The sequence below is a fragment of the Xiphophorus maculatus genome, chromosome 1 (assembly GCF_002775205.1).
Source record: "Xiphophorus maculatus strain JP 163 A chromosome 1, X_maculatus-5.0-male, whole genome shotgun sequence".
NCBI lineage: Eukaryota > Metazoa > Chordata > Actinopteri > Cyprinodontiformes > Poeciliidae > Xiphophorus > Xiphophorus maculatus.
In genome coordinates, this window is record NC_036443.1 from 9,009,521 (window position 1) to 9,034,290 (window position 24,770).

Below are 24,770 nucleotides of genomic sequence, written 5' to 3' on the forward strand. Positions count from 1 at the left end.
TCACCATGAAAAAAACACAGTTTCAAATCCTGTGCTGTAGATAGACCTTTTCCAGACTCTTTGATCCTCCATTTCCCCTGATGGTTTAAAGACTGCATGCACAGCATGCTGTGGTGTTCGACTGAACAGAAATGGGACAAAAAAAATTCTAAACATTTTTGAAAGTCTTTCTGGATATCTGGAGAACTAAAAGTGTGACACCACAATGGCACAGTCATGATGCAGGTATTTGATGCTTCAATCTGAGACAAATAAAATATGATTGAATCTCAAGGGTGTCAAATGTAAAATATGTTGGGTTTTTTCACTAGATACGCTGAATTAGGTTTCATAGGACAATTTTTACTCAAGTATACAAATATCCAAAATAAACAGATAAGTACTTTTTTAAAATTCATTTGTGCATCATTTTCAAACAGTTTCACACATTCAATTAGTCCTAAACCCACAGGATGCCTTAGAAATGTCACACACTTTGTTGTTACTGCAGTGTTATCAATCAAAAAGTTGAAGGATGCAAGCTGTTTATATAGATTTTCTTTTTACAGTCAATCCCAGCTCTGCTTTTTTTTTTTTTTTACAGCTGCTCTTTTCAAGGCTGTCTAAGCAGAGCCGAGATGCTCCGGCGTCTCATTCTCTGCTGTTGAGACGGCAACAAGAGGATCAGCAGCTCAGCTGACCCACAAAAGGTTAAAAATCTGATTTTTTCTCTCTCTCTCTCTCTTCTTCTCTCTTGTAAATGTAACCAGTGACTCATACCAGGCCGCCTTCAAAGCCCGGCTCCTGCTTCCAAACAGTTTCTGGGCAAATGACCAATGCCATCAAAGAAAAAGGCTTTGATTCCCATGGCATGTTTATTGATCATAATGTAGCCTTTTGATATGTGCTGCTGGAAGAGGAGCTCTCCGCTGAATATCAATGAAGTCCTACTGACAGGCAGATAGAGTGGGAATATCATCAAGGGCCTATTCATATTTCATGTTTTTCTATTGCAGGCTGTTCTCCTCTGTTATGTTCAATTCCCCCTCAAACGTTTCATTTTCTGATGTATTTTCGTCTCTCACTTTTTTGACTTCTGCTTTCTTCCTCACTCACCTCTTACCCGACTAATGTTTTTGTATAATCTCATCCAGTCAAGCGGAAGGAGTTTATTCTCCCTACTTTTTTGTTTTGTTTTGGTTTTTTTGCTCTTTTCAAAGGATCAAATGCCAAAAGCAATGATCAGAAGTTAAGTTATTTTATTCTCTCTTGGAGAAGTTATCTTTGAGAAAATAGTCCTAAGCTTTGATATATATATATTTTTTTTACCCTCTTCTTCAATTGAAGTGTTTACAACATTAGTCAGCTTATCCAAAGCAAACCTGTCCAGGAAAGCAAAACGATGCTTCTTACTTAAGGAGAAAGCTCTACATTGCTTTCTAAAGGGGCATCCATCTTCACAGATGCAGAGAAATTCAAATTCTCCTCCTCAGACTGACTGCGACATGTTTGATTACAGCTGTAAAATCCCAGCTCCGCTTCATTGCTTCCTAATGCATCATCCATATTCACAATACAACACTACCCCTGTAAACATTTTGGACTTTTTATCACTGCTGTCAGCTTGTTTCCAGTGTGTAAAAAGATCTGAGGTAAACTTGTGTTTTTTTTGGGGGGGGGGTTTTTTGGTTTTTTATCTGACAAACAGAATTCAGTACAAAATGCCTCCTCTGATTATATGATGCAGGATTTTCCCCAGAAAACTTGGTAAGCACGGTGGTAAGGGAGCCAAGACAGTCCAGCAGTGGGTCATTATTGTGTGTGGGGGGGGAGGGGGCGGGGGGGGTAAATGGATATCATATTTATCCATTTACACAATTGCCTTAAGGCCAAATAATTTCACAAATTTTTTCGGCTCTCAAAATTTCAAAGCTATATACAGTAGCTTTTATAGTATCCATTTCCCTGTATGTTGTCTTTTCCTTAAATTGAAAAAATGAATTGATCCCATTTTTTTATGCTTTTGGTTTTGTTTAGTTTGGTATGCGACCCAGCTACAGCGGTGGATGTGTTTCTGCATCATGCTGCAGATCTTGACTGAAGCAGACTGAGTATACGGTAAGGTCTCTCAGAGTGTTTGTCGCTCCGAGGTCTCTGGGACGCAGGTGGCCGACCATGTTTCATCAAGATTTTACAATCTGCACGTTTTCGTCCAACTGATTACCACAGTCCAGTTCTTTACCTCCGCTCAATACAGTGCTGCAGCCATCGGCTGGAAAGTGTCACATGGCTAGCCATCCCACTCATTGCTGTGTAGGTTTTTGCAATGTTTTCATTGCAAATGGATTTATTTATTTAGATCATAAGCCTTGTTTTATTCTGCTTCTGTCATACAGCAGAAGGTGTTTTCTAGCGTTCTGATAAATAGACGTTACACTTTCTCGTACTTTATGAACAGAGTGTTTTCTGTTGAACCACTTCTATTTATTCCACTGTGCTTTAGGCCTACATTTGAACTTGGAGGCTAACATCAAAGTTCTTTACATTTAAAAATAAAGCATCTAGATCCTCTACAAAATGGGATTTGATTTAAGCCTCTGAACTGAAAAATCTACTCGTCTCAAAACACATCACAAAGCTCATTTGTGAATTAGGCTGTGATAGTTTCAGCATAAACATTTTATTAGTTGTTAACATGATAGCTATCCGGTTATCTTATTAGCTTGTGCTGCTAAGCAAAGCAGTCAGTGACACCAAAGCAAGCTAATCATATTGGTTTTCCTGACTGACAGATTTTCAAATACTTGAGATAATATTACAAAATGCTACAACTTAAAGTTGGATTCGTAGATCATTATCTCCCTCCCAAAAACAAATAAGGGGTTTAGAGACATTCAAGATGTTCTTCCAAAGTGGCAACAAGGTACTTTAAAAAAATACACCTGATTGACCCTTCTGGATCTGTAACAAAAATATGATTATTTCTGAACGATTTCTGTGCTCTAAATGACCACAAAGTATTTTATTTGAATCCTGATATGATTGCAACTTCACAAACACCTCTCTTCTTGTGAAGAAGAGAGGTGTTAGATCTTGTACTTAGATCCATGTTTACACCCATAAGACGGTTGGACATTAGAGATTCAAGGATGGTGGCCAGGATCCATCTCTTCACACAGTTTCACGTCAGAAGCTCTGTCAGCGCATGAAGAGTAAAGCTCAACAATTAACATTTCTTGTTGTTTGTGAGACATTTGAGCAGAATGAATCCCGGTTTCGTAAAGGTAAGCCTTTTTTTTAATTAAGACAGCCACATTAATTAAAATGTCCTCTCATCCTTAAACGTTAAACAGATCTCGGTGATGCAGCTCGGCAGGTTTATGCAATTTATGTCTAAAAATAATTCAGTTGAAGAACTGTTCAAACTTTTTCGTTCGGTCTGAATCCCACCTGTCTGTGAGCTCAGGCATTTATGAAGCGATTGCCATGAGCTGTCAAAATATGACTTAGACCATCTGTGATTTGAAAGCAAACCATCCGCTCCGCCTTCCACTTTCGCTGTCTTTTACTCCACTTAATTAAACTTTATTATACCAGGCGTTTCAGAACAAACCCTTCTGACTCTAATGGCCTTAAGAAAAGTAAATGATCCTTAACAGTGATTTTCTTTTAATCGAGAAGGAGGACTGGTGGGAGTGTGCCTGTATTAAGACTTCAATTCTTTTTTTTTATTAGTTTCTTCTCGTTCTTTTGCCTCACTTAATACATTATTCCCTCCTCGCTTTTTATTCACCTTCCTATCTTAAAGCTTTCCCCTTTTGGATGTCTCGTTCCTTCTGCCTCCCTTCTCCTCACCTCTTTAACTTCCTCCTTCACACCTCTTTTCTTTTCCTCTTTCACTGCTGACAATTCCTTCATTTCCTCTCTCTCTTTCCCTCCACTTCATCTCTCTTACACCCCTCACCTCCCTCTCTCACTTTCTCAACCATCCCCTGTTCAACCCTCTCCTCCTCCTTCTTCTCCTTCACCTTCACCTCCTCCTTCTTTGCCCTGCATGACGCGGGACCAGATCAAGGAACTGTGTTGCCTGGAGTAACGGGGATTGAGAGCGACGTGCTGGAATGCAACTCCAGCCGAGCCCCTGACAACAAGAGGAAGAGGAGGTGGAGGAAGGGGTGGTTTAAACCAAGAACTTCCATTTTATTCACTTGCAGCGTTGTTCTCACTTTTTTTTCCTTTATCTTGTCCTTTTCTCCTACTTTTTTTTCTCTCACCTTGTCTGTCTTGTCTGCAGACATTTTGATGTCTGTTTTTCGGCTTCTGAAAACATTTTTCCTGTTGTTCCTCTCTTCCTCTGCCCTGTCCCTCCTTGTTCACCTGTCTCTCATCTTTTTTTTTCAAGCTTGATTTTGTTATTTTCCTTCTTTTCTGATCCTTTCAGAGTTGGCCCAAGGCAGAAGCGAACTAGCAGCTACTTAGACCAATGGGAGGCCCAGAAGAGCACAAGAGTGGTCAGCTCCTGCTTTACAAATGCGATACATTGACTGCATTGAAGTTATTTATCAGCAGTAATCATGCAAAGCAAGACATGGGAGCATTAATCCTGTGCCGTACAAAAATACTCACACTGTTGAACTTTTTCTCGTATTTTGTCACGTTGCAGCCATCCGTGTAAGTAAGGGTGCCTTCACTGTTTAGCCTGCTTTAATCAAATTCTAGTTTGCTTGCCTAAAGTCTGGTTCTTTTGGGGATGTGTGAATGTGCAACTATATTCTGATCAAACTCTGGTTGCCTAAAACCTACAGTAGGTCTCAGTTTGGTTCAAGTGAACTCTGGCGCAGTTTGAATTCAAATACAGATCCAAGCGAACCAGAGACCGCTCCAGAAGCAGGGATCTGACAATTTAGCAGGGCATTCTGGGTAAATATAACCGAAACAAATGAGAGTCAGATGCTCTTGGTCTTTTACAAAAGACAAAAGAGTAATCCTTCAACGCTCAAATTTGACCCTGCTCCATTTTTGATCACATTTCATGAAGAGCGGAGTTGTCCTCTGTGTCTTCTTCGTAGGTTTTTATGCCGTTTCCTTCAGTAGTTCTTGAAGCAGCGCCGCCACAGGCGAGGGAGGTGAACAATTAGTTTGGTTTGTCTGACGCAGTGCAGTGTGAAGGCGAATCGCAGCAACTGAAAATAGAGCAAATGTTGAAATTTTGGTCAACGAATCGAACCTAGTCTACGAGACGATCGGGTGTGAAAACACCCTTGGTTTTAAATAACTATGAATTGCAAAGAGCAGTATGACTGTTTTCAAAGTTTTTTACAAGTTGAAATTTGAAAAAGTCTGGTAAGTATTTGTATTTAGTCCACTTTACTCTGATGTGCAATTCTTTAGATGTCCTCTGATTTGAACAGATTTGACTCAGCGCCCTGTTCAATCCATCATCTGAGAACAGAAAGAGCGTGGCCAACCTGTGAACCTAAAAAAACATGGCCATCCACCTGAGCTGCAAGGGAAGTCGGTGACTCTGGAGGAGCTGACCAGATCTACAACTCAGGTGGGAGAATCCGTTGACTGTACATCTCTCACAAATCTGAACTTCGTGGAAGTGGCATGATGACACCAAATTGTTATGTTTTCCCTTCCATGCAATACAAGTAACACGTCACATCAACCTCTCAGTAAAACATGGCATCATGTGGCGACGATACTTTCGTAAAGAAAGACTTCTGTTGAATCTAAAGGGGTGTCAGGGGGGTTGTGGCGGTCTGTCATAAACTCCCAATGAAATAAACTGAATTTTGACGTAAAATGAACAAAACTGAAATGTTATACTTTGGCAACCCTGTGTGTTCTGGTAGTCTGGGCCGACAACGAGGCTGCGCAGCCTCTCCTCTGCTTGTCTGCTCGTTCAGGGTGTAAATGCCAGTGAAAGAGACAGAGTGGGAGACACACGGGGAGGTGGAGGACAAACACATGGAGATGCTCATGGAATACACACACACAGAGAGAGAGAGAGAGGTTTTGCCGCTCCAGCGTGCCACCATACACACTCTGCCTCTACTTTATCAGCAGAATGAAAGTGCTTTCTGGCGGTATTTGAATGAGAGAAAAGAGCCCTATTCAGCCCTTGTGCCCAGCTTTTATTAACACTGAGCGTCACTGAGGCGGCGACATAAGCCCCCGCACCTCCAACCCCTCCTCTCAAACCCCTCTGTCTGTCCCCCCACCCCTGCATACACACACTTTTCACGTTGCATCACACACATATACACAGATGGAGTTCTCCTGTTCAGGTATGTTCCTGCTTTTACCATTTTTTTATTTCATCATTTCTAAGTTGACTCCTCCTCATTAGTGGGCTGCTGTTGCCTCACATACCCCCCCTCCCCACCCACCCACTCACCCCCTATTCCCCTCCACCCCTCCTCCTCTTTTTTTCCCCCTCCTGTCCTTTTCCACCACACCTCCCTCCCGCTCTCACTTTCTCCGCTTCTCCCTCTATGTCTGTGTGCCTCCGCGCCGCTGAATGGGAATACGCACAGATGCGTAAAGGGGCGGTCAGACTCTCCAGCACAACCACCGGTGGCAGCGGCGACCATCCACCTGTCTGATCCCGCTCGTTTTTTTGTGTGGTTTTTTTTTTTTGTTGTTGTTTTTTTGTTTGTTTGTTTTTTCCCCCGGACAAGATCACCACGCAAAAAGGGAAGGTGGGAGGGAAGCTATACTGTTTTGAAACAAAAAAAATGGGGAGGGGGGGGAGGTATTTCTAACTGAGACCAACCGGACCTCCGTTTGTTCGGATCAGCCTCAGAGGTCCCAGAAGAACCGGACGGAGGACGCAGATGGAACAGTAGAGGAGGAGGAGAGACACCGGTAAATGAGTCAGAGGAAGCATGGATGCACGTCTCCCTCCTGCTCCAGCTGCTGCTGCTGCTGCTGCTGCTGCTGCTCCTCGATCCAGAAATAGCTGCAGCTCGTCAGGAGGTGGTGTGAGGAAGCGTCTGTAATGACGAGGTTTTATTCGCAGAATAATCCGCCAGCTTTTGTGTTGTTGTTTTTGTTTTTGCTTATTTATTTATTAGATCTCCCTCGTCGCCTCTATTTTGAGCTTCCAGCTTTGATGCCGCTCAGTCTGCTTGGGGTCGCACTAATTAAGGGCCTGATTGACAGCTCGGTAATTGGATTTATTTCATATCCGCTCCTTGAAGTTGTGAAACCTCTTAAGGCGAGACAAGAAAGAGAGAGGGGTTTTCAACCTTTGTTTCATGAGAAGAAGGGGGGGGGGGGAATCCCCAACTTACCTGCTCTTGACTGTCAGAGGTTTGTGTTTTAAACGTTTTGCTCTCGTTTTATTGCAGTTTCTTGACTCGTTATTTTTTTTGGTGGTGGTGGGGGGGGGGGGTTCAAATAGTGCTGGAATTTCAAAGGCCAAAGAGGTCAAGAAAGAACATTTTGCTGTAGACAGAAGATGCTGTTTCAGTCCTGCAGCTGAAGCACTAAACTACAGAACCATGATTTACAATAAGAGTCTTATTCACTTTTAAATCTCGCTTATGTTAAGAACCTGCAAAAAAATCAGAGTGAGATGGATCTCCACACAACTTCCACATTTGAGGACATCACTACATAAACATAGTGTACTTTGATTCGTAAACTTGCAATGCAATAAACTTTCTGCTAATTTACATTTAACACTAACAATACAAATCTAATTTTCTGTTGTCTAAGTCCTCAGACTTGATTTCTTTGCAGCAGATTGCTCCTGAGGAAGAGGACAACAGGTGCCACCGTTCTGCACTGGCGGGAAAAGCATTTAAATTTTGAGCTTTTAGCTGCATTCGCTGCCACAAAACCTCCAAGTGAAAAAGAAAATCGACTTATAATAACGCAAGTCTTTAATTTCAGAATAAGACTAATGCCAATGATTTTACCGACTGGAAATGTTTACTGGTAAACAGTTTTGCATGACTGCACCAGTTTAGAAATATTTAAAGAAGTTTTGTATTCTGTTCTTTGTTCTTGCACATCATTTGAGGACTTGAGGATCATCTTGAAATTTAAAACCTGAAGTAATATTCTGAAATAAAATAGCTTAGTGTCCAAAAGTGGACTTTGTGCAACTCTGTGACCTGTAATCTGACTGTCTGTGACGGTTAGCAGATGACTAATGTTCCCGTTCACAGGAGAGATCACAAGACGTCATTCAGTGTGATCCTAAGGAAATGTGTCTCTACTGGGGATTTTTAACCTGTTGCCTAATCCTCTGACTCCCTAACATCTCTCCTGTTTGATGATTCGTCATGTGTTTCTCATTTAACCTGCACATTTAAAAAAACAACAACATTATCTTCTCATCAGCCCCGGGGTTATTCTGTATTTTCCGCTCATCTATTAGAGGGCAGAGCATCAGCCTGTCTTCCTCTGGAGGTATCCATGTCCTTCACCTGCTGTCTGTTTTCCACTTCTGTTAGCCTGAGGTGGTTTTTGTTTGAAGCTGTTTCCTTCTATCATCACAGTTTCTGTCATCTTGTTGTTGTTTTTTTAAAAAAAAGGCAGTCTTCCCTATTCCCAGTTCACTGTATGGCTTTTTATTCCTATCTGACTGTGCTAATGGCTCATATAGGGATGGAAGCCATGCACTGCGCAGGGAGCAAAGCACACTGGGCCACAAACTCATCTCTGACACCACACACACACACACACCCCTACTCACTGAAGGCAACAAATGCACAGACACGTTCAGACGCCTGTCTCAGAAGAAAAATATCCTTGCACATGCACTTCACAAATAAACATTTATGCATTTGTTTATGCGTATGCATGTTGTAGTTATGCATATGTATGCTGAGCGCCATTACAAACACTCCGAATGGAAATACCCTGCCCTCCCCCTCCCTCCCTGCCTCCTCGTCCCATCAGGCCTCTGCTGCAGCGAGCCAGTCTGAAGCTGTCAACTGTATCGGCTGACAGACGGTTCTCTGAAGTGAAGCACGCACATCTGCCACAGCATCCCAACATGTTCGATCCAGATCACAACAGAGATGGATGGAAATGATACTGAGAGGAAGCGGACTGGATTGATTCAGAACAGAGAGGGAGAGACGCGCTTTCAGGGAAACGACGCAGGCTTGTCACCAAAGAATTCATTCTGTCATGCTCTTTTCCAGTTCAAACCGCTTTTTTTGTTTGTTTGTTTTCTTTTCTTTTTGTATTTGGAGATCTCTTGGGGATGAAACAATGTTTCAGGTGGGAGAACTTCAGGAGGTGTTTGGTGTGGAGATTTCTTTTTTCTTTTTTGTTTTTGCAGCTGTATTACAGCCAGATGTCTTCCTGACAGAAACGTGCATAGTAACGATGATTTATGCCGCGCAATGAAAATGAAGACATATTTATAATATATTCATGATACGGTTAGGTGTAAAACAGATGCATACTCGGAAACTGAGATGAATATTTATATCAAAGAACAACTGATGAAGATGATTCGTTTTCTCACAAGAAACAGAAACAATATGAAATCTGGCTCATCTGCTCACCGTGTACACTGGCTTGATTAACATGTCTTCTCTTGACAGGTGATTCTTATTGACACTTGTGCATATTAAAGTTAAATCTTCAGTAAATGTGACGTATTAGTCCTTTTTGATGTATCTGTTTCATCTCAAACATTTGCGCTGTTGTAATGATTGTTTTGTGCAAAAGGTTTAGGACAAGATTCACATTAAAGGAGAGATTTCTCCTAAATTCATACCATTGTGCTAAATTTTGACTAAACGCTTCACAAAGAATTGTATCAATATTTTAATTACAGATTTTATTTTGGTTTTACTTGAAGTTTTGAACTCCTTATTCAGATGTTTTTATCATGATTATTTTGGGGAGGAATAACACATAAAGCAAAGGGGGGAAAAGATTATTTGGTCAGAGATCAGGATGGGCAATTTGTTCCTTGGTCAGCTTTGATCCGGCGTCTCCTCCATCGAAAACTAAAGTCTGAAATCATTTTCCCATCCAAGAACATATGAAATTAAGAACAGTGAGAGCATGTGGTATTTTTCAATATCTAAAAATAAGTTATTGGGGAAACGTTACAGGCAGAAATGGACCGATTCAGCTTTTATGGGGCCAATATTGATTTTCAGCTTTATTTGGGGTCAGACTTACTGATTTTGATCAGTTGAGCTTTTCTTTTCACAAAAAAACAACAACAAAATTATCTGCTTTTTTTTAAGCAAATAATTAGCTTAAAGAAAAAGTAAAAAGTGGTTTTGGATCCAACAGAAAATGACAAAATTTAAAAGACTGTCCAAATTTAGCCTACATTTTGGCATAAGAGCATATGTCCTCAACACATATGTTTTTTAACTTTATTAAACTGAAGGAAGGACATCAATTCTTGTTGTTGGAAAGAGTGTGCTTGACCTCAGAGACTAAATGTTTTGTTATTGGAGATGCACTGATTAATAGGCTAGAGATCAGCTCTGATCTCTGATATCAAATGCTAAAAAAAATTTCTCCCTAGCCAGAAACAATCTCGATTCCATTTTTTAAATCTTAAAAATATGATACATAAAACAAAATGTGCTACAAGTGGGTTGATAGAGATAGTAGTTTTGAATCAGATTTTTTAAAAATTGGAAGGATATCAAAGTAGCATGTAGCTTGTTCTGCCATGTGATTTTTGTTCAGCTCAAAAAAAAATTGCACAGAAGTGTATGCTGTCTGTGGTGTTTTCTGTTTGCATGCATTTCATGGATAATGTAAAAAGAAAAGAAACACTTAAAATCTTCAGTATTTGAATTGCAAATCAGTGATTAAAAAAACAGGCCAACTGAAGGATTGATAAGCACCTCTATAAAAGTTATCAACTAAGATTACACTATCACATTTAGTTCAAGCCATTTTTATAGATGCCACTTTGTACTAGATTCATGTTATTATAATGTAATCTAGTTTTTTTTTAAAACAGTGGTAGCGTTCAGCTCAATAGGTAATAGCTAAATTTCATAGCTGACAGCTGATTTTAATTGGCTTTAATTTGTCTCTCAGCAGGGAAGCTTTTCTGCAGCTGTGCTCATGATTCACTTCTTTATAGTTAAATGCCATAAATGTAAAAATGAACTCCTTGCCCCTTGCAGAATCCTATCATGAAGCTCGCTTTTTATAGAATTCAATGACTGCTCTCAATATGTCACTGAGGGAAATAAATTGAAGATAACGCTTAAATATCAAGAGTAGGAGGACTCAGTTTAAGCTCTTCAAAGGTCTTCATGCATGGCAAGCTGATTTATTATGTATTAGACAGGATCCTCTGAGCAGATATATATAATTTAGTTTCTTCTTGTCAAAATGAACATTTCAGATCAACCGAAAGTGAAATGTGTTGTCAACAATCTACGTTCCTAACGTTTCAGATTTCATTGTGTGTAGGAATGCTGTTTTCCATGTAGGGAAATAGCATTTATGTCAGAATGAACATTAAGGATGTCTGGAAAAGAGCTCCAGAGAAAACTCACATTGTTACCATAGTGATAGGTTTTACTATTTGTATCCACAATAAGGGAAATAACTGCTCCAGATTTCTAAATCCGTTATTTTAAGTCTCCATTTGATGTAGTAAAAATATAGAGAGATGCAAACATTGTTTGTACAATGATTAGATGAATTAACTTGTCAAAAGAATTTGGTAGCTCTATTCTCTATTTTCTAAATCAGTCATTCGTGCATCAACAATTAAGTGTAATTGTGTCGTTTCCTTTAGAAATATATACATACAAGTTTCAATTAAACTTTTGTCATATAAAACAGATGTGTGAAAACCATTGAATATAGTGGTATGGATGTCTGAAATTATTTTAATTCCATGTATGAAGACCGTGAATAAATGGAACTTGAAGCTTGGTAAACATCAATGGGAATATTGACAATTTGGATTCTAGGCAGAATCAAAATACTTCCTAGAACCTGGAATCGTCAATCAATGGATTGACCTGGAGGAAATGTACCTTTCTGCAATGCATAGTCTTTTAGAGTAAAACCAGTTGGTTAAACTTTTTAAAGCATGTTGCCTCCAGGCAGAGGCAGATTGTGGCTGCTAATGAAGTTGGGATTTCACACGTTAACCAAAAGCAACAGAATCGCAGATGTTATGCCTCTGTGGAAAACATAACATTTAGTTCCTGTTTCCAAGCACCTGTATACTAAGGATTAGCTGATTCTATAGTACAAAGTTTTCCTGATTAAATTTCATTGTTTTTGAGAATACTGTAAAATCGCTCATGCTCTGGAGTGAGTGAGTGAAAGACATTCATAAAGGAACAAAATGAAGGACAGTTAAAGAAAGCATGCATTTCAATAATTAAGTAACAAATGAATCTTTGTTGCAGACTTTGAAAAAAAATAAGATGTCTAAAACAGAATTTTAGACATCTTTTTATTTCAGTTATTGTTAGCAAGAATCCCATTTTGAGTGCGGGATTTTTCAATAGTATGCTGATTATATTTAACAATAGCCTTCCATAAGGAAGAAGTTTTTCGTGGTAGTTTTATGTAAAATGAGGTACAACACTGCCGCTTGGTGTTTAAATGAGGCATTACAATAGATTACAGAAGCTTGACTGTATTTAAGATACTTGGTACACATTTATGCTAGAATTTAAGGGTTAAAATAGGCTGGTTTCACATAGAGCTCCTGTGGTTTAGAAGAAGCAAATTCATCTCTTTCTGGAATTTATTTCCAGCGGAACAAAATGCCGACTCCAGCGGAAGTGATGTCACGGCCCTGCCCCCTAAACAGCAGCCTGATGTTATGAAAACTCCTCAATGAAATGTTGAGTAACTGCCTGCTTCTTCGGCGTTACACAAGACCATGTGGAGAGGTTAATATCAGCTACTCCAATAGTTGGCCAAATAAAAACTCCAGGAAGTAGTCTGGACTGGGAGAAGACACCAGGCAGGCGGCATGGCCAAGCGGAGGAAGTGTGCAGAGACCGAGGCCGATACAAAGAAGCCGAAGCAGGTGCTGAACGCAGAAGGCAGGGGAGCAAAGACGAGGAGCAGGAAGAAAGCTCCAGGTATTAAAAGTCAGGGATGCAAATCTGACGTGCTTTTTTTACCAGCAGTAGCTGTGGCTTTGCAAGGGTTGCTGCTGGCATCCAGAAAACTGTCATAGATATGTAAATCTGTATCTGAGATCATTGTTTCAGCAGCAGAGTGAGTGAATATTGTAGGTTAATTTACCTCTAATTGACATCCAAAGATATTTCCAGTTGTGCAGAACATTGTAACTTTCACATTAATTTTTGCAGGACATAAAGAAAACATTGAGTTTGTTATTGCGATTTGATTGTTTGTTTGTTTTAAATCAAGCCCCGTACTTGAATGGAAATTATCATTGAACTCTTCTTTATTGTGCACATGCGTGTATATTTTCATGCTGGCATAAGCAGACAGTTTGAGCTTTCAGTGCAGGTGCATGGATGAATGGTGTGCATGGTTACTGGAGTGGAGCTGCTGTCCTACATGCACATCTGTGCTCCACTTCATCAAAACACGATGCACAATACTTTACTTCAGTACAAAACATGAAAGATTTGAGTTTTGTAGTCTTGCTGGTCTGTCCATTAGTTTTAGTTTTGTTTTTCTCCCTGGTTTTATAGTTTCACACCAACTACGTTGATCAGATGTTCACACACACTCATCGTACACATGGATTTTGTATTCATTTTATTTTTTTCATAAGTAATTTAAACTCAATTCCATACAGCAAATAATCTTGATACATTTGGAATACAAGTTTTGATCTGTTGCAATATTTTTTGAAGCCACAGAGGTTCAATATCACACATACATACAGCCACTCTTATTGGGTAAAATATCTCATAGCATTTTGGTTAAAGTTTAGCAATAATCTCCTCACTCCTGAGTCATACTTTTTGTTGATCAGTTAGATCAGTTAGGCTAACATTAAGATCCTTTTCAAAAACTTGTGAACTAGGGCCTTAAAAATTGATTAATCCAAAGAAAACAATCAAATTTAATGAGCTTATTTGACAATAAATTCAAACGTGTTTATTCTGATTGACACTGTACTTTATTTTTTATTGCCAATTTTTTTGTGGGGCTAGAAAACGATCCCGCAGAAAAAGAGGAGCGGCTCGAGAGGAAGGTCAACCCCAAACCACGTTTGTCTTCAAAACGTGCAGCACAGAATAAATCCTCTTCAACCACCATCATCAGTGCTGACAGTAAAACAAGTAAGTACTTCCAGTCTCTGCCCAAGGAGGAGGTCAACAGTGAAGACGACTTTGAGATGCCGACCGCTGCACCAGCCGCAGTTAAGAAGAGCACCAAAAAACCAGAGGAGGAAGAAGAAAAAGAGGAGGAGGAAGAGGATGATAGCGAGGATGAGGATGACTGGGAGGAAGTGGAAGGTAATCCTGGAAAATCAAAGATTTAATGGTGTGAGCAGACGGGTGGAAAGGAATCTGAAAACACTGGGTTTGTTGTTGTGCGTGTGTGTGTTTGTGTGTGTGTGTGTGTGTGTTTGTGTGTGTGTGTGTGTGTGTGTGTGTGTGTGTGTGTGTGTGTGTGTGTGTGTGTGTGTGTGTGTGTGTGTGTGTGTGTGTGTGTGTGTGTGTGTGTGTGTGTGTGTGTGTGTGTGTGTGGGGATCAGAGCTGGCCGAGCCGCTGGGTCCGGCTGAAACACCAGAACCCGTCCTGTCGCCTCAGCCTGTAGAGATCGAGATTGAGACCGCAGAAGTCAGAAAGCAGTGAGTAGATATGTGCAGAAACAATTAGAAATACTCCAAATATTTTAGCTTTAGTGTTATTTTTCATTATAATAAAAAATGATTACAATGTTGAAATAATAGTAGTTTACACCCCTTACCTCTCACCCCATAAACACTTCAAACCTCCTGTGCATGCAAGTCAATGGGTTCATGAGGACACCGCTGTCCTCATGCCAGTTAAGGGGCTTCAAAGATGGATGATTTCATGAACTTTGGATTTTATAGCAGACATACAAATAATTGCACAAATATTCTCACCCCTTGATCTTTTTCACATTTTCTCATGTTAAAATATGGCCTGTAATAGACTGAATTAGTGAAATGAAATGTTTATGGGAAATGATTCATGGTTTTCTGAAGCTTTCATAAGCAAAAATCTGAAAAGTGTGGTGGTGTAATTAACTCACCACCTCCAAATCAACAATTTGCTGAACCAGTTGGATTTGAGTCTTGACTTTGACTAGGACATTATAGTACATAAATGAGCTTTGATGTGAAACTTTTAATCATAGGCGTAGCTCTGACTGTATGTGTAGACACCTTTTCCTACTGAAAGGTGAACATGCACAACCTAATCAGTCCAGGGGCCACAAATGGAACAAAACGTCCAGAAAACTGCAAAACATTCGAAACACTGAGTTTCTTTAAATGTGGGCTAAAAACGCACCTGTTTAGAGTAGTAAACAGAACATGGATCAATATGTTTGATGTTCATTGACTTGATGATTTTGATGATGGCATTTGACAAAATGAAATGCTTGTTTCATAAATAGTGACACAGATTTTTTTTTTAACAGACTTTGAACTGCCTTGCAGCTGAAATGTGCTGTACCAATAAACTTGGCTTGATTGGACAAATGTCCTCTGGGCTGCGCTTTGTACGGCCCTACTCTAAACATTCTGAAGTCTCATACATTTTTAATTTAAACACAGGTGGTAATAGTTTTAGGTAACCTTTATGACAGATATACAAACTGCAATATCTCCATTTTATATGACTAGGAGTTAAAAGCAAGTATTTGTTTCTGACCTTCTGCCAGGAAGAAGAGGCAGGCGGAGTTTGAGACGTACCTCAGGCGAATGATGAAGCGGTACAAGAAGGACCTGCTGATAGACACACACAAGGTGAAAACACCATTCACACCTCCTCTCCTGTGGCCTCATTTTTGTCGGCGCAGCGGGGTTTCCGATCTTCACCGACCTCTGACCTCTGGTGTTTCAGGTCCACCTGCTGTGCCTTCTAGCTAACGGGATGTTCCGCAACAGGCTGTGCAGCGAACCGGACCTGCTGGCGGTCGCTCTGTCTCTGCTGCCCCCGCACTTCTGCACGGTGGCCAGGGAACACATTGACCAGAACTACCTCTCTGGACTCCTCAAGTGGTGTGTGTGAATGTCTGCAATGTGCTGAACTTTGAACTCTTTTTTTCTTTTTTTTTTTGAAAACTCTAAATGTCCTCAAACTCTGCCAGTCATGTGAATGTGGACATTGGAATCCTTTTTATACCTTTCAATTAGAGTAGAAGCATGTTGTGTATTTTTTTTATATATTTTTTTTATTAGAGCCAAAGGAAAAAAAAAAAAAACATGCAATACACATCTCACTATGCACACATACTAATCAATACACTCAACAATACAATACTGGCAAACATTGGGCAAAAAGAAAATTAGAAAATTTTAAGGCACCAGTTTCAGCGGATTTTTTTTCCAACAGAAAAAAAGAAAAATTAAACAATAAAACTAGAAAACAGTATATATAGAAAACAGTAAATATTGTGGGACATTTATCCAGTGTAACAATAAAGTACATCTGTCCATTAAAGATGGAAAAGCAACAATATCCATTTGAGCAGAACTTGGCACTAAAGTAGGGTTGAGAATTACATTTTTTTATTTTTTTATCATATTCTACCTTTTTGCCCCTTTTAGGTTTAGAGCGACCTTCACCCTCGACCCCAGTCTTCCCACTGAGGAGCGTCCGGACCCACAGGCTCTCCTGCAGAGACGACTGGGAAGCCTCTCAGCCAGGGACCACCAGGAGATGACTCATGTTGGTTTTTAATAAATAATAAATGAATAATTAATAATAAATAATAGTTTTAGCATTAATTCCATGTATTTTGTTTTTTCCTGCAGCTTTTTCTGTTGTTCCTGAGGTCTCTGCAGCTCTTCTGCCGACTGGTTCTCTCTCTGCACCCAGTTCTTTTCAAGCCTCCGTCCTCAAAGGTGATAACTAACTTCACTAACTTCATGTTGATGGACATATTCTGTTTAGATGATTTCTTGATTCTGCAGGTCAGGCAGTCTAGCTACTGAGATTACCTTCTGTCTTTCAAAAAAATGCTTGAATAATTGCTTTATTATAGGTTCATTATAGAGCTACAGTACTTCTCAGTGCAACGCTGGTAAAAACTTAGTTGTGTTGTGATGTTGTGATGACTTTCTGAAGGCAAGGTTTCAGAAAAAGCAGGAGTTTTTAAAGAGACAGAGCCCCAACTTCAAGGTGCTAAATTATTAAATCTGTCATATGTGATAGAGCATTTTTATAAGAAATGACTGAAAATAGTTGATTGTGCGATTGATTTATTCTGTGTGGCTTGAAAACACATAATAATGCTGCTTTAATGTCAACATTAGCTTGATACGAAACATTTAGGTGTGTCAAAATGACAAAAGCCTGGAGAAAGCTTTAGAGGCACAACTGTAATAACCATAAATAGCTATTTTTTTCAGTCCAAAGGGGCTAAAACATCAACTGGCGCTGCAGAACGTTGCCAGACAAGCCAGGAAAGCTCCAAGAGCAACTCTCCTGAGACAAAAGTTTCTCCAGGCACCAAGAGACGAGCTCAAGGTGAGAAAGTCAAAGGGAGCAGCAGAGGCAAGAAAGCAAAGAGGAAAGAAATGAAGGAGGAAGAAGAGGAGAAGCCCGTGTTATCTGGAGGCCAGAGACCAAAAAACTCCAAACGCCGCAGCGTCGCCTCAAAGGTCAACTACAAAGAAGAGAGCAACAGTGAGGCAGACGAGGAAGAAAAAGAGGAAGCTAGTGATGCCGAGGAATATCAGGAATCCAGCGAGGACGATTTTGAAACCAGCACCAAACCTGCAAGAAAGAGGACGGGGCTCGGAAAGAGCTCTGAGAAGACCTCAAGTACCCAAGGCGCCCTAAAGAGAAGAAGAACCGGTGGGAAACAGCAGGAGAAAAACGAGGACGGTGAGTGGGAGGAGGGTAAAGAAGAAGAGGATGATGAAGACGAAGGCACGACGAGCAACAGAGCGAAGGGACGGAGCAGGCAGAGGAAAGACGGACCCGGAGCGGACGAGTGGATAGAGGTCTACCTAGACAAATCGTCTTCGTGGGTGTGCGTGGACGTGGAGCATGGAGTCGGAGTTCCCCACCTCTGCTCACAGAACGCCACCGCGCCGCTGACCTACGTGGTGGCGGTGGACGGAGACGGCTTCCTGAAGGACCTGGGAAGGAAGTACGACCCTACCTGGATGACGGCGTCCCGGAAGAGGCGGGTGGACGACGAGTGGTGGGAGGATACCCTGGAGCCATTCATGGGCCCAGAGGATGAGAGGGACAAAAGGGAGGAGAAAGAGGTAAGTCCAAGCAATCGACTCCAAATGCTTCATGAATTATTTTCTTAACCCTTTTGATTTTGTTGCTTTTGTAAATTCTTTTAATTATTTGCTTTTTTTGTAGTAAATCCAGTGCTTGTAAAACCATTTATTTCTCTTGCACTCCTGCACTTTGGCTCAAACTGTGATGAGTATTATTGGGATTTCATGTGATAGATCAATACAGATGTGAATAATTGTGAACTGGAATGAAAACGATCCATAGTTTTCCAAAGGTTTCTACCAATAGAAATCTGAAGTGTATTTGGTATTTCTGTTAAGCCCTTTTATGTTTGATACCCCTTAAATAAACTTCAGTGCAACCAATCGCCATCAGAAGTCACCTTATTAGTAAATGGAGTCTGCCAATGTGTCATGTAATCCAATTTTAAATCCAGCTGTTCTTTAAAGACCAACATTTCAAGTAGTGTGGTGTTACTGCAAACATTTGGCTAAATTATGTGCAATGTGACAAACCAGGTTAATTACGAATGATCTGAAAGGTTGTGTCAAGGAAAATAAAATGCACACTTTATGCGTTTACTCATAAATTAACTGTATGCATTTTTGATCATTTCACCTCCCTTCCCAGCTCCAGAGCAAGCTGCTGAACAAACCTATGCCAACCTCCATAGCGGAGTATAAAAGCCATCCTCTGTACGCCTTAAAGAGACACCTGCTGAAGTACGAAGCCCTCTATCCTCCAACAGCCGCTGTGCTCGGATACTGCAGAGGAGAACCAGTGTACTCCAGGTCAGTTCTACCCCTGTCCTTATTGACCGAGTACGCAGATGTTGCACATATTTATACATTTACACCTTTAATGCTTTAATGATCAGCTGTACTGAGCCAGGAGATGGATATGAGTATTTAAAATGTTCGGTAGCCTGCAGAATCTGAGTTTTACGCAGTCGTTGGCAGTTTGGAGTTTATTTCAGCTTCCTTTTTTGCATAAAACCAAAAAACTAGATCATTTCTAAACAGAAACAAGCTGGTCGACTAGGGTTCTACTGTAAATATTGCCCTAAAGATGGAAACTGTTGAGTCCATGTTTTTCTGTGTCCACCTGATGGTGCTGTGTTGTTCTTAAAGCTGTTCTTCTCCACTTCTCAGTCCAAAGTTAATGTCATTTTAATATTACACCTTTTTTAGAAATACACCTAAAAGTTTTTAGTAAGGTGCTTTATAGAGCAAATACCCCAAATAGTCATAAAGAGGATATGATTGTATTCAGATGTAGTATATATTTAAAAGAAAACCGTAGGATACACTTTTAAAGACAAATTAGGGTAAAAGAGAAAAATAAAAGCAGCTTAGATTTGTTTTGGAAACGCTCATTTTATTTGCATATCTAAAGTCTGATAAGACATGATTCCATGTATTTCTCCTTTATCTTTTTCATTCTGATTAGAAGGCCAGACCACAAAGAGTCCAGGGACTCAAATGGCTTCTTAGATATCGCGGTGCTCTCCCATTTTAAATGCTTTAAATTTACAGTCAGTCTTAAAAGCTGAATTTTAACCAATGAACAGAAAGAAGCCTGACAAGCCATGTTTGACTGAAGCAATTTTTCCCCCCTTTCTTTTACAGAGATATCTTGCTGTTAACTAAAACCTAACAATAAAAATAACAGTCTAAATGCAATTTTTGTTTTCTTCCTCCAACACAACATTTTGCTCATTTTAGTACCAATAATAAAATTTCAAACAGGAATAATGTAATGCCTTTTCATTTTCTGTCATCGTCAATCATGAGTGACTGCATCTGGTGGTTTCACTTTGCCAGCTTGAAAAGAATTTTAAAAATGGGGTGGGAAAATAATATTTCTGTCTTCACCTTTGTTAGGGATTGTGTGCGCACCCTCCACTCCAGAGAAACCTGGCTGAAGGAAGCTAGAACTGTTCGACTTGGAGAGGAGCCGTACAAGGTGACACCCTAGCTGGATCCTGTTAGCCTCTGAAGTTCGAGGAAGCCTTTACATGAAAACACGGTTCTACTCTTACGTTTTAGATATGTCCGATCGACATCCACTTACAACCTCTTTTAAATATTCCTGTTAATTATTCCATCCTTATCAGATGGTGAAAGGCTTCTCCAACCGCTCCAGAAAGGCCAGGATGATGTCCGAGATGAAGGACGAGAATGATCTTCCTCTGTTTGGAGAATGGCAGACTGAAGAATACCAGCCACCCATAGCTGTGGATGGGAAGGTACCTGCCTCAAGAAGAAACACAGTTGTGCTCATGTGTTTGCAAACCCTGATAGAATTTCTGGGGGGATGGAGGAGGGTTTGGCAATCTTTTAGAGAACATGAAATTGCAACAAGTGGGAAATTATTGGAAACAACAAAATTTTCATTATAACTGCAAAGACGATTATTCAAGGTGCAAAGAAAAACCCTTAAAAGTTTGCCGCCTGTTTGCAATACGCACAATAAAGAGGCACTTGAAGAAATTTGATCTCTGTGGCCCAGTTTCCAGAAGAAAGCCAATACTACTCTATAATTCACAGAGACACGTTTATGGGCGAATTTTACTGCCATAAGTCAAGAGCACACATTTTCAATTTGAAAGCTGATTCATTTCTTTGCACTCAAAACTTCTGCTCTCTTTCAGATGTTCTCTGTGTGCTCTCAAATCTTTGTACTCACACTCAGACTTTATCCTTACGCGCAAAACTTCTCTCCACACGGATTAACTCTCCGCTCGCAAACCTCTCTGCTCGCTTGTGAATTATTTTCTGTTCTCTCGCAAAACAAAAAAAAAACCCATCGCCCTGGCAACGTTTCAGCCAATACAATGAAAGTGTTATTCTGTAAATCTGTAAAATCCCGTCAACAGTGTGTCCTATCCCATTTAAAAAGGGCAAATTAAAAGAGAAACATGCAACATTTTTGGCATAATTCTCTTATTTACTCCCTCTGTGTCCCGTTCAGGTCCCCCGTAATGATTACGGTAACGTCTACCTGTTTAAAGCCTGTATGATCCCGGTGGGCTGCGTTCACCTGAGGCTGCCCAACCTGCACCGCGTGGCTAGGAAGCTGGACCTGGATGCTGCGCCTGCAGTCACAGGATTCGACTACCACGGAGGATACTCCCACGCTGTGTAAGACCCGACGGCGGGCTGACACACACTGCCACAGCACCTTTACTCGCACCTACAAGCTCCAGCTTTCCCTTTTTGAATTTCCTCATCGTGTATTTGATCAATTAGTAAATTCCTCTGTGTTATAGGACTGATGGTTACATCGTGTGTGAAGAGAACGAGGAGGTCCTCCGAGCTGCCTGGGTGGAAGAGCAGGAGATTCAGAAGCAGAAAGAAAAAGAGGTGTGGATCTTTCTGGGGTTCGTTTTTACTGAGTGGACGTTTTGAACTTCAGGTTTCCCACGAGGTCAGAACGAGTCTGGAAAAGTCTGGATGTTCGTTATTCTTCTATGCAAATGTTTGATCCGACTGTCCATTCGTACATCCATCCATCTAAACATCCCTCCATCCATCATTACATTTAGACGTCCATCTATCTATCCATCCATCCATCTATTTGTGAGTCCATCTGACCATTTGTACATCCATCCATCCATCTATACCTCCATTCATTCATCCTTTTGAATCTCCATCCATCTAGCTGTCCATTTATCCTTCCATCCATCCATACGTCTATCCATCCATCCATCTTTTCATCCATCCATCCACTGATAACTAAGGAGTTAAATATAAAAAAGTAAACAGTTCTGACCATCCATGTAGTATTTTAGTTAAAAGTGATTAGATTTTTTTTTTCCAAGTTAAACACAAACCAGCCATTTAAACTCCAATTACCTGGAAAACTCAGCTTGAGCTTGTTTTCTTCTTTCTATCTTTCTGCCTCCCAGAAAAAAGAGAAGAGAGCGATCGCCAGCTGGACTCTGCTGGTGAAGGGACTCCTGATCAGAGAGAGGCTGAAGCAGCGTTACAGCCAGAAGAGCCCGGGCCTGGGGAGCCTCACTCCTGGAGAGGAAGCTGGAGGTTTCTCCTCCGATGAGGACGGGGTCGAAGTTGATCTTCCCGGAGCCAAAACGGCATCTGAGACTCTGGCGCTGTCCTGGCCCCAAAACAGACAAGCAGAGGAGGACGCAGATCCAGGCAAACAGAAGAAGAAGAAGACGACAAAGCGAGAGAAGAAGGGTCAAGAGAAACATTTATTTCCTTTTGAGAAAGTTTAAAGCTAGAAACCAAACATCAACGGTTTTCCTTTTTGGCTAAAAAAAAAAAAGTGATTCAAAATGTGAATCGACAAAGCACTAAACTGAACACTTCTAGCATTTTCTTGCTTTGGTAGCAGGATGTAATGCTTCTCAGGAGCTGATGCCAAATTTTAGCAAGACTAAACAAAAAGAGGAGGTGAGGAAAGGAGAGAAATGTTTCTTCTTCCAGCTGTGATGCTTTTTGTATTTGCGTGTTCACTATACAATAGTCTTACGTTTGGAGCCAGCAGGAATGCTTTTGTTAACGACCTTTCTGTAGAGAAAACAAACACAGTATGAATGTTAAAAAAAGTGTCCTTCAGGTTAAGGTGTGCAAATCATCACACTGCTGCTGGTTAGAGGTGGCTGCTGTCTAGTAGGTTTAGCATTTACTGTCTCCATTGGTGAAGATGTGTGCAATTATATTTTATTGCATTATATTTTATTGCAGCAGTATAATCTCACACTAAAATATTTTCAGCACTTATAGAGATCTTTTACCTCCCACATCGTTTTTCTTCGCTGTGCACAACATCAAGATAAACCTGTGTCCTCCACCAAGTTGTTGTTTTAAACTTTTTAATCACATCTCTGTAGATATTGAAAAGTTCCAATAAGAAATTATTTTCGTGCAGCTGTTTTCTGACTTGTTGATCAACAGATATCTACCTTACTTGAAAGAGAAGAAAAGAAACGGAGAAAATGGATGGATGGACGACTATGACTATGGACGGCCCTCTGTGTCGCATCATATTTATACTCCAGGGAAGCAGGTTGTCATGGATTGCTTATGCTTTTGAATAATATTATTTCAAATGAATTGTTAGAGATGTTAATAAATGTTGGATTGTATGCCCACACTGAATCAGCTAAAAGGTTGTATTTCTTTAATTTTTTAGTGTGAGATTATACTGCGGTGGCAATAAAGGAATTTATTTCATGACCTTTTAACACAATTTTCCCCAATAACTGTAGAATTTGCAGCCTATGATAATGTGTTGAAGGTAATTACAGTGGTTGGTTGAATTGGCTGATCCACCAGTTGTTTTTTTTATGCTCTATAAAAAAGAATCTGCAACAAAAACATGACAATAGAAATTCAGGAAGGACCAAAAGTCCTGCTGTGTTTATTTAACCTCCGATTGTACAGATTTGTCCATTTTAACGCAATCACAGTGACGTTTAGCATTGATGTGAATCGGTTTTGGTTTGTGAGGTGGAAAGCACTTGATGATCAAAGAGCAGGCTGAGTCCTAAAGTTCAGGGTGTCCTTCCTCTTTGAATATGTTCTCTTGCTTATGTGCTCCATTCTTTCACAGTATTTTTTATTTTCATACAGATTCCAGTGTACAACTTTCCACATTTGTCTTTGTATCTTTTGTCACTCTTTCTCAACTTTAATTTCTGCAATATTCTTGTACACGAGGCGACGGTAGCAGTAATAAAACTAGTAATGTGTTTTTCTATGAAAAGTATTTTTGTAAGAAATGTTATGAGTAAAAAAGCAAAATAACCAAAAGAATTGATGAAGTCTTGTCTTTTTTGTTTTCAAGCATTTACAAGACAAACAGAGTTAACAAGTTTTAAACCACTAAGCAAAGGGCATATCTGAGATAATTTGACTTGACGCAAAACCCTCTTGTGCAAACTGTACAACACATTGATTAGATTAGGCATCATAGTTGTTGGAACATTTTCACTCTTTACATCTTTTCACTCAACACAAAGTCCTTTTATTGTATTACTTTATTCTTAATGCATTGATATAATAGTTGCCTAGTTGCAATTAATACATTAACATTAAAATTCTCCTAGATAGATGCTAATTGACTGACTGAGTAATCTTTATGATCTTAAAGATAAACAGAAGGATTACAAATAATAATCTGCAAATAGTATCCTGAAATCTGTTATTGCTCATTGATTCTCACACTTTTCTCGATGTCCATATGTTGTGGTTTTATCTGTGTTGGCCAGCTTTTCCAAAGTTTCTTTATCAGGGGAGGCTGATTGGGAGGTATTTGTGTACAGTGAACTGACAGTTCCATTACTTTCTGGTGAATTTTGCAGCTGATTCATTATTAAAATAAATTAGTTAATTACTCATCTTCTGAATGTGAATATGAGGAACTTTAAATCTACACTTTAAACTTACATT

At 40.0% G+C, this 24,770-nt stretch overlaps 1 protein-coding gene across 1 annotated transcript; it reads left to right on the forward strand.

The window, feature by feature from the left end:
* The first annotated feature begins 12,768 nt into the window (after nt 1-12,768).
* Nucleotides 12,769-24,121, forward strand: xpc (XPC complex subunit, DNA damage recognition and repair factor). The gene is made up of 14 exons (XM_005800178.2): nt 12,769-13,052; nt 14,106-14,411; nt 14,654-14,750; nt 15,812-15,896; nt 15,994-16,151; nt 16,701-16,821; nt 16,908-16,997; nt 17,505-18,371; nt 18,982-19,142; nt 20,235-20,316; nt 20,468-20,599; nt 21,325-21,494; nt 21,623-21,716; nt 22,262-24,121. The coding sequence occupies exons 1-14, from the start codon at nt 12,941-12,943 to the stop codon at nt 22,589-22,591; spliced, it is 2,805 nt and encodes a 934-aa protein (XP_005800235.1). The 5' UTR covers nt 12,769-12,940; the 3' UTR covers nt 22,592-24,121.
* Nucleotides 24,122-24,770: the final 649 nt, after the last annotated feature.

Bases quoted from the DNA above. Each gene is read 5' to 3' on its own strand.
- xpc (XM_005800178.2), top strand. From the start codon at position 12,941: ATGGCCAAGCGGAGGAAGTGTGCAGAGACCGAGGCCGATACAAAGAAG. The intron at 15,897-15,993 runs GTGAAAACACCA...CTGGTGTTTCAG, and splicing joins TGCTGATAGACACACACAAG to GTCCACCTGCTGTGCCTTCT. The intron at 20,600-21,324 runs GTACCTGCCTCA...TGTCCCGTTCAG, and splicing joins CCATAGCTGTGGATGGGAAG to GTCCCCCGTAATGATTACGG.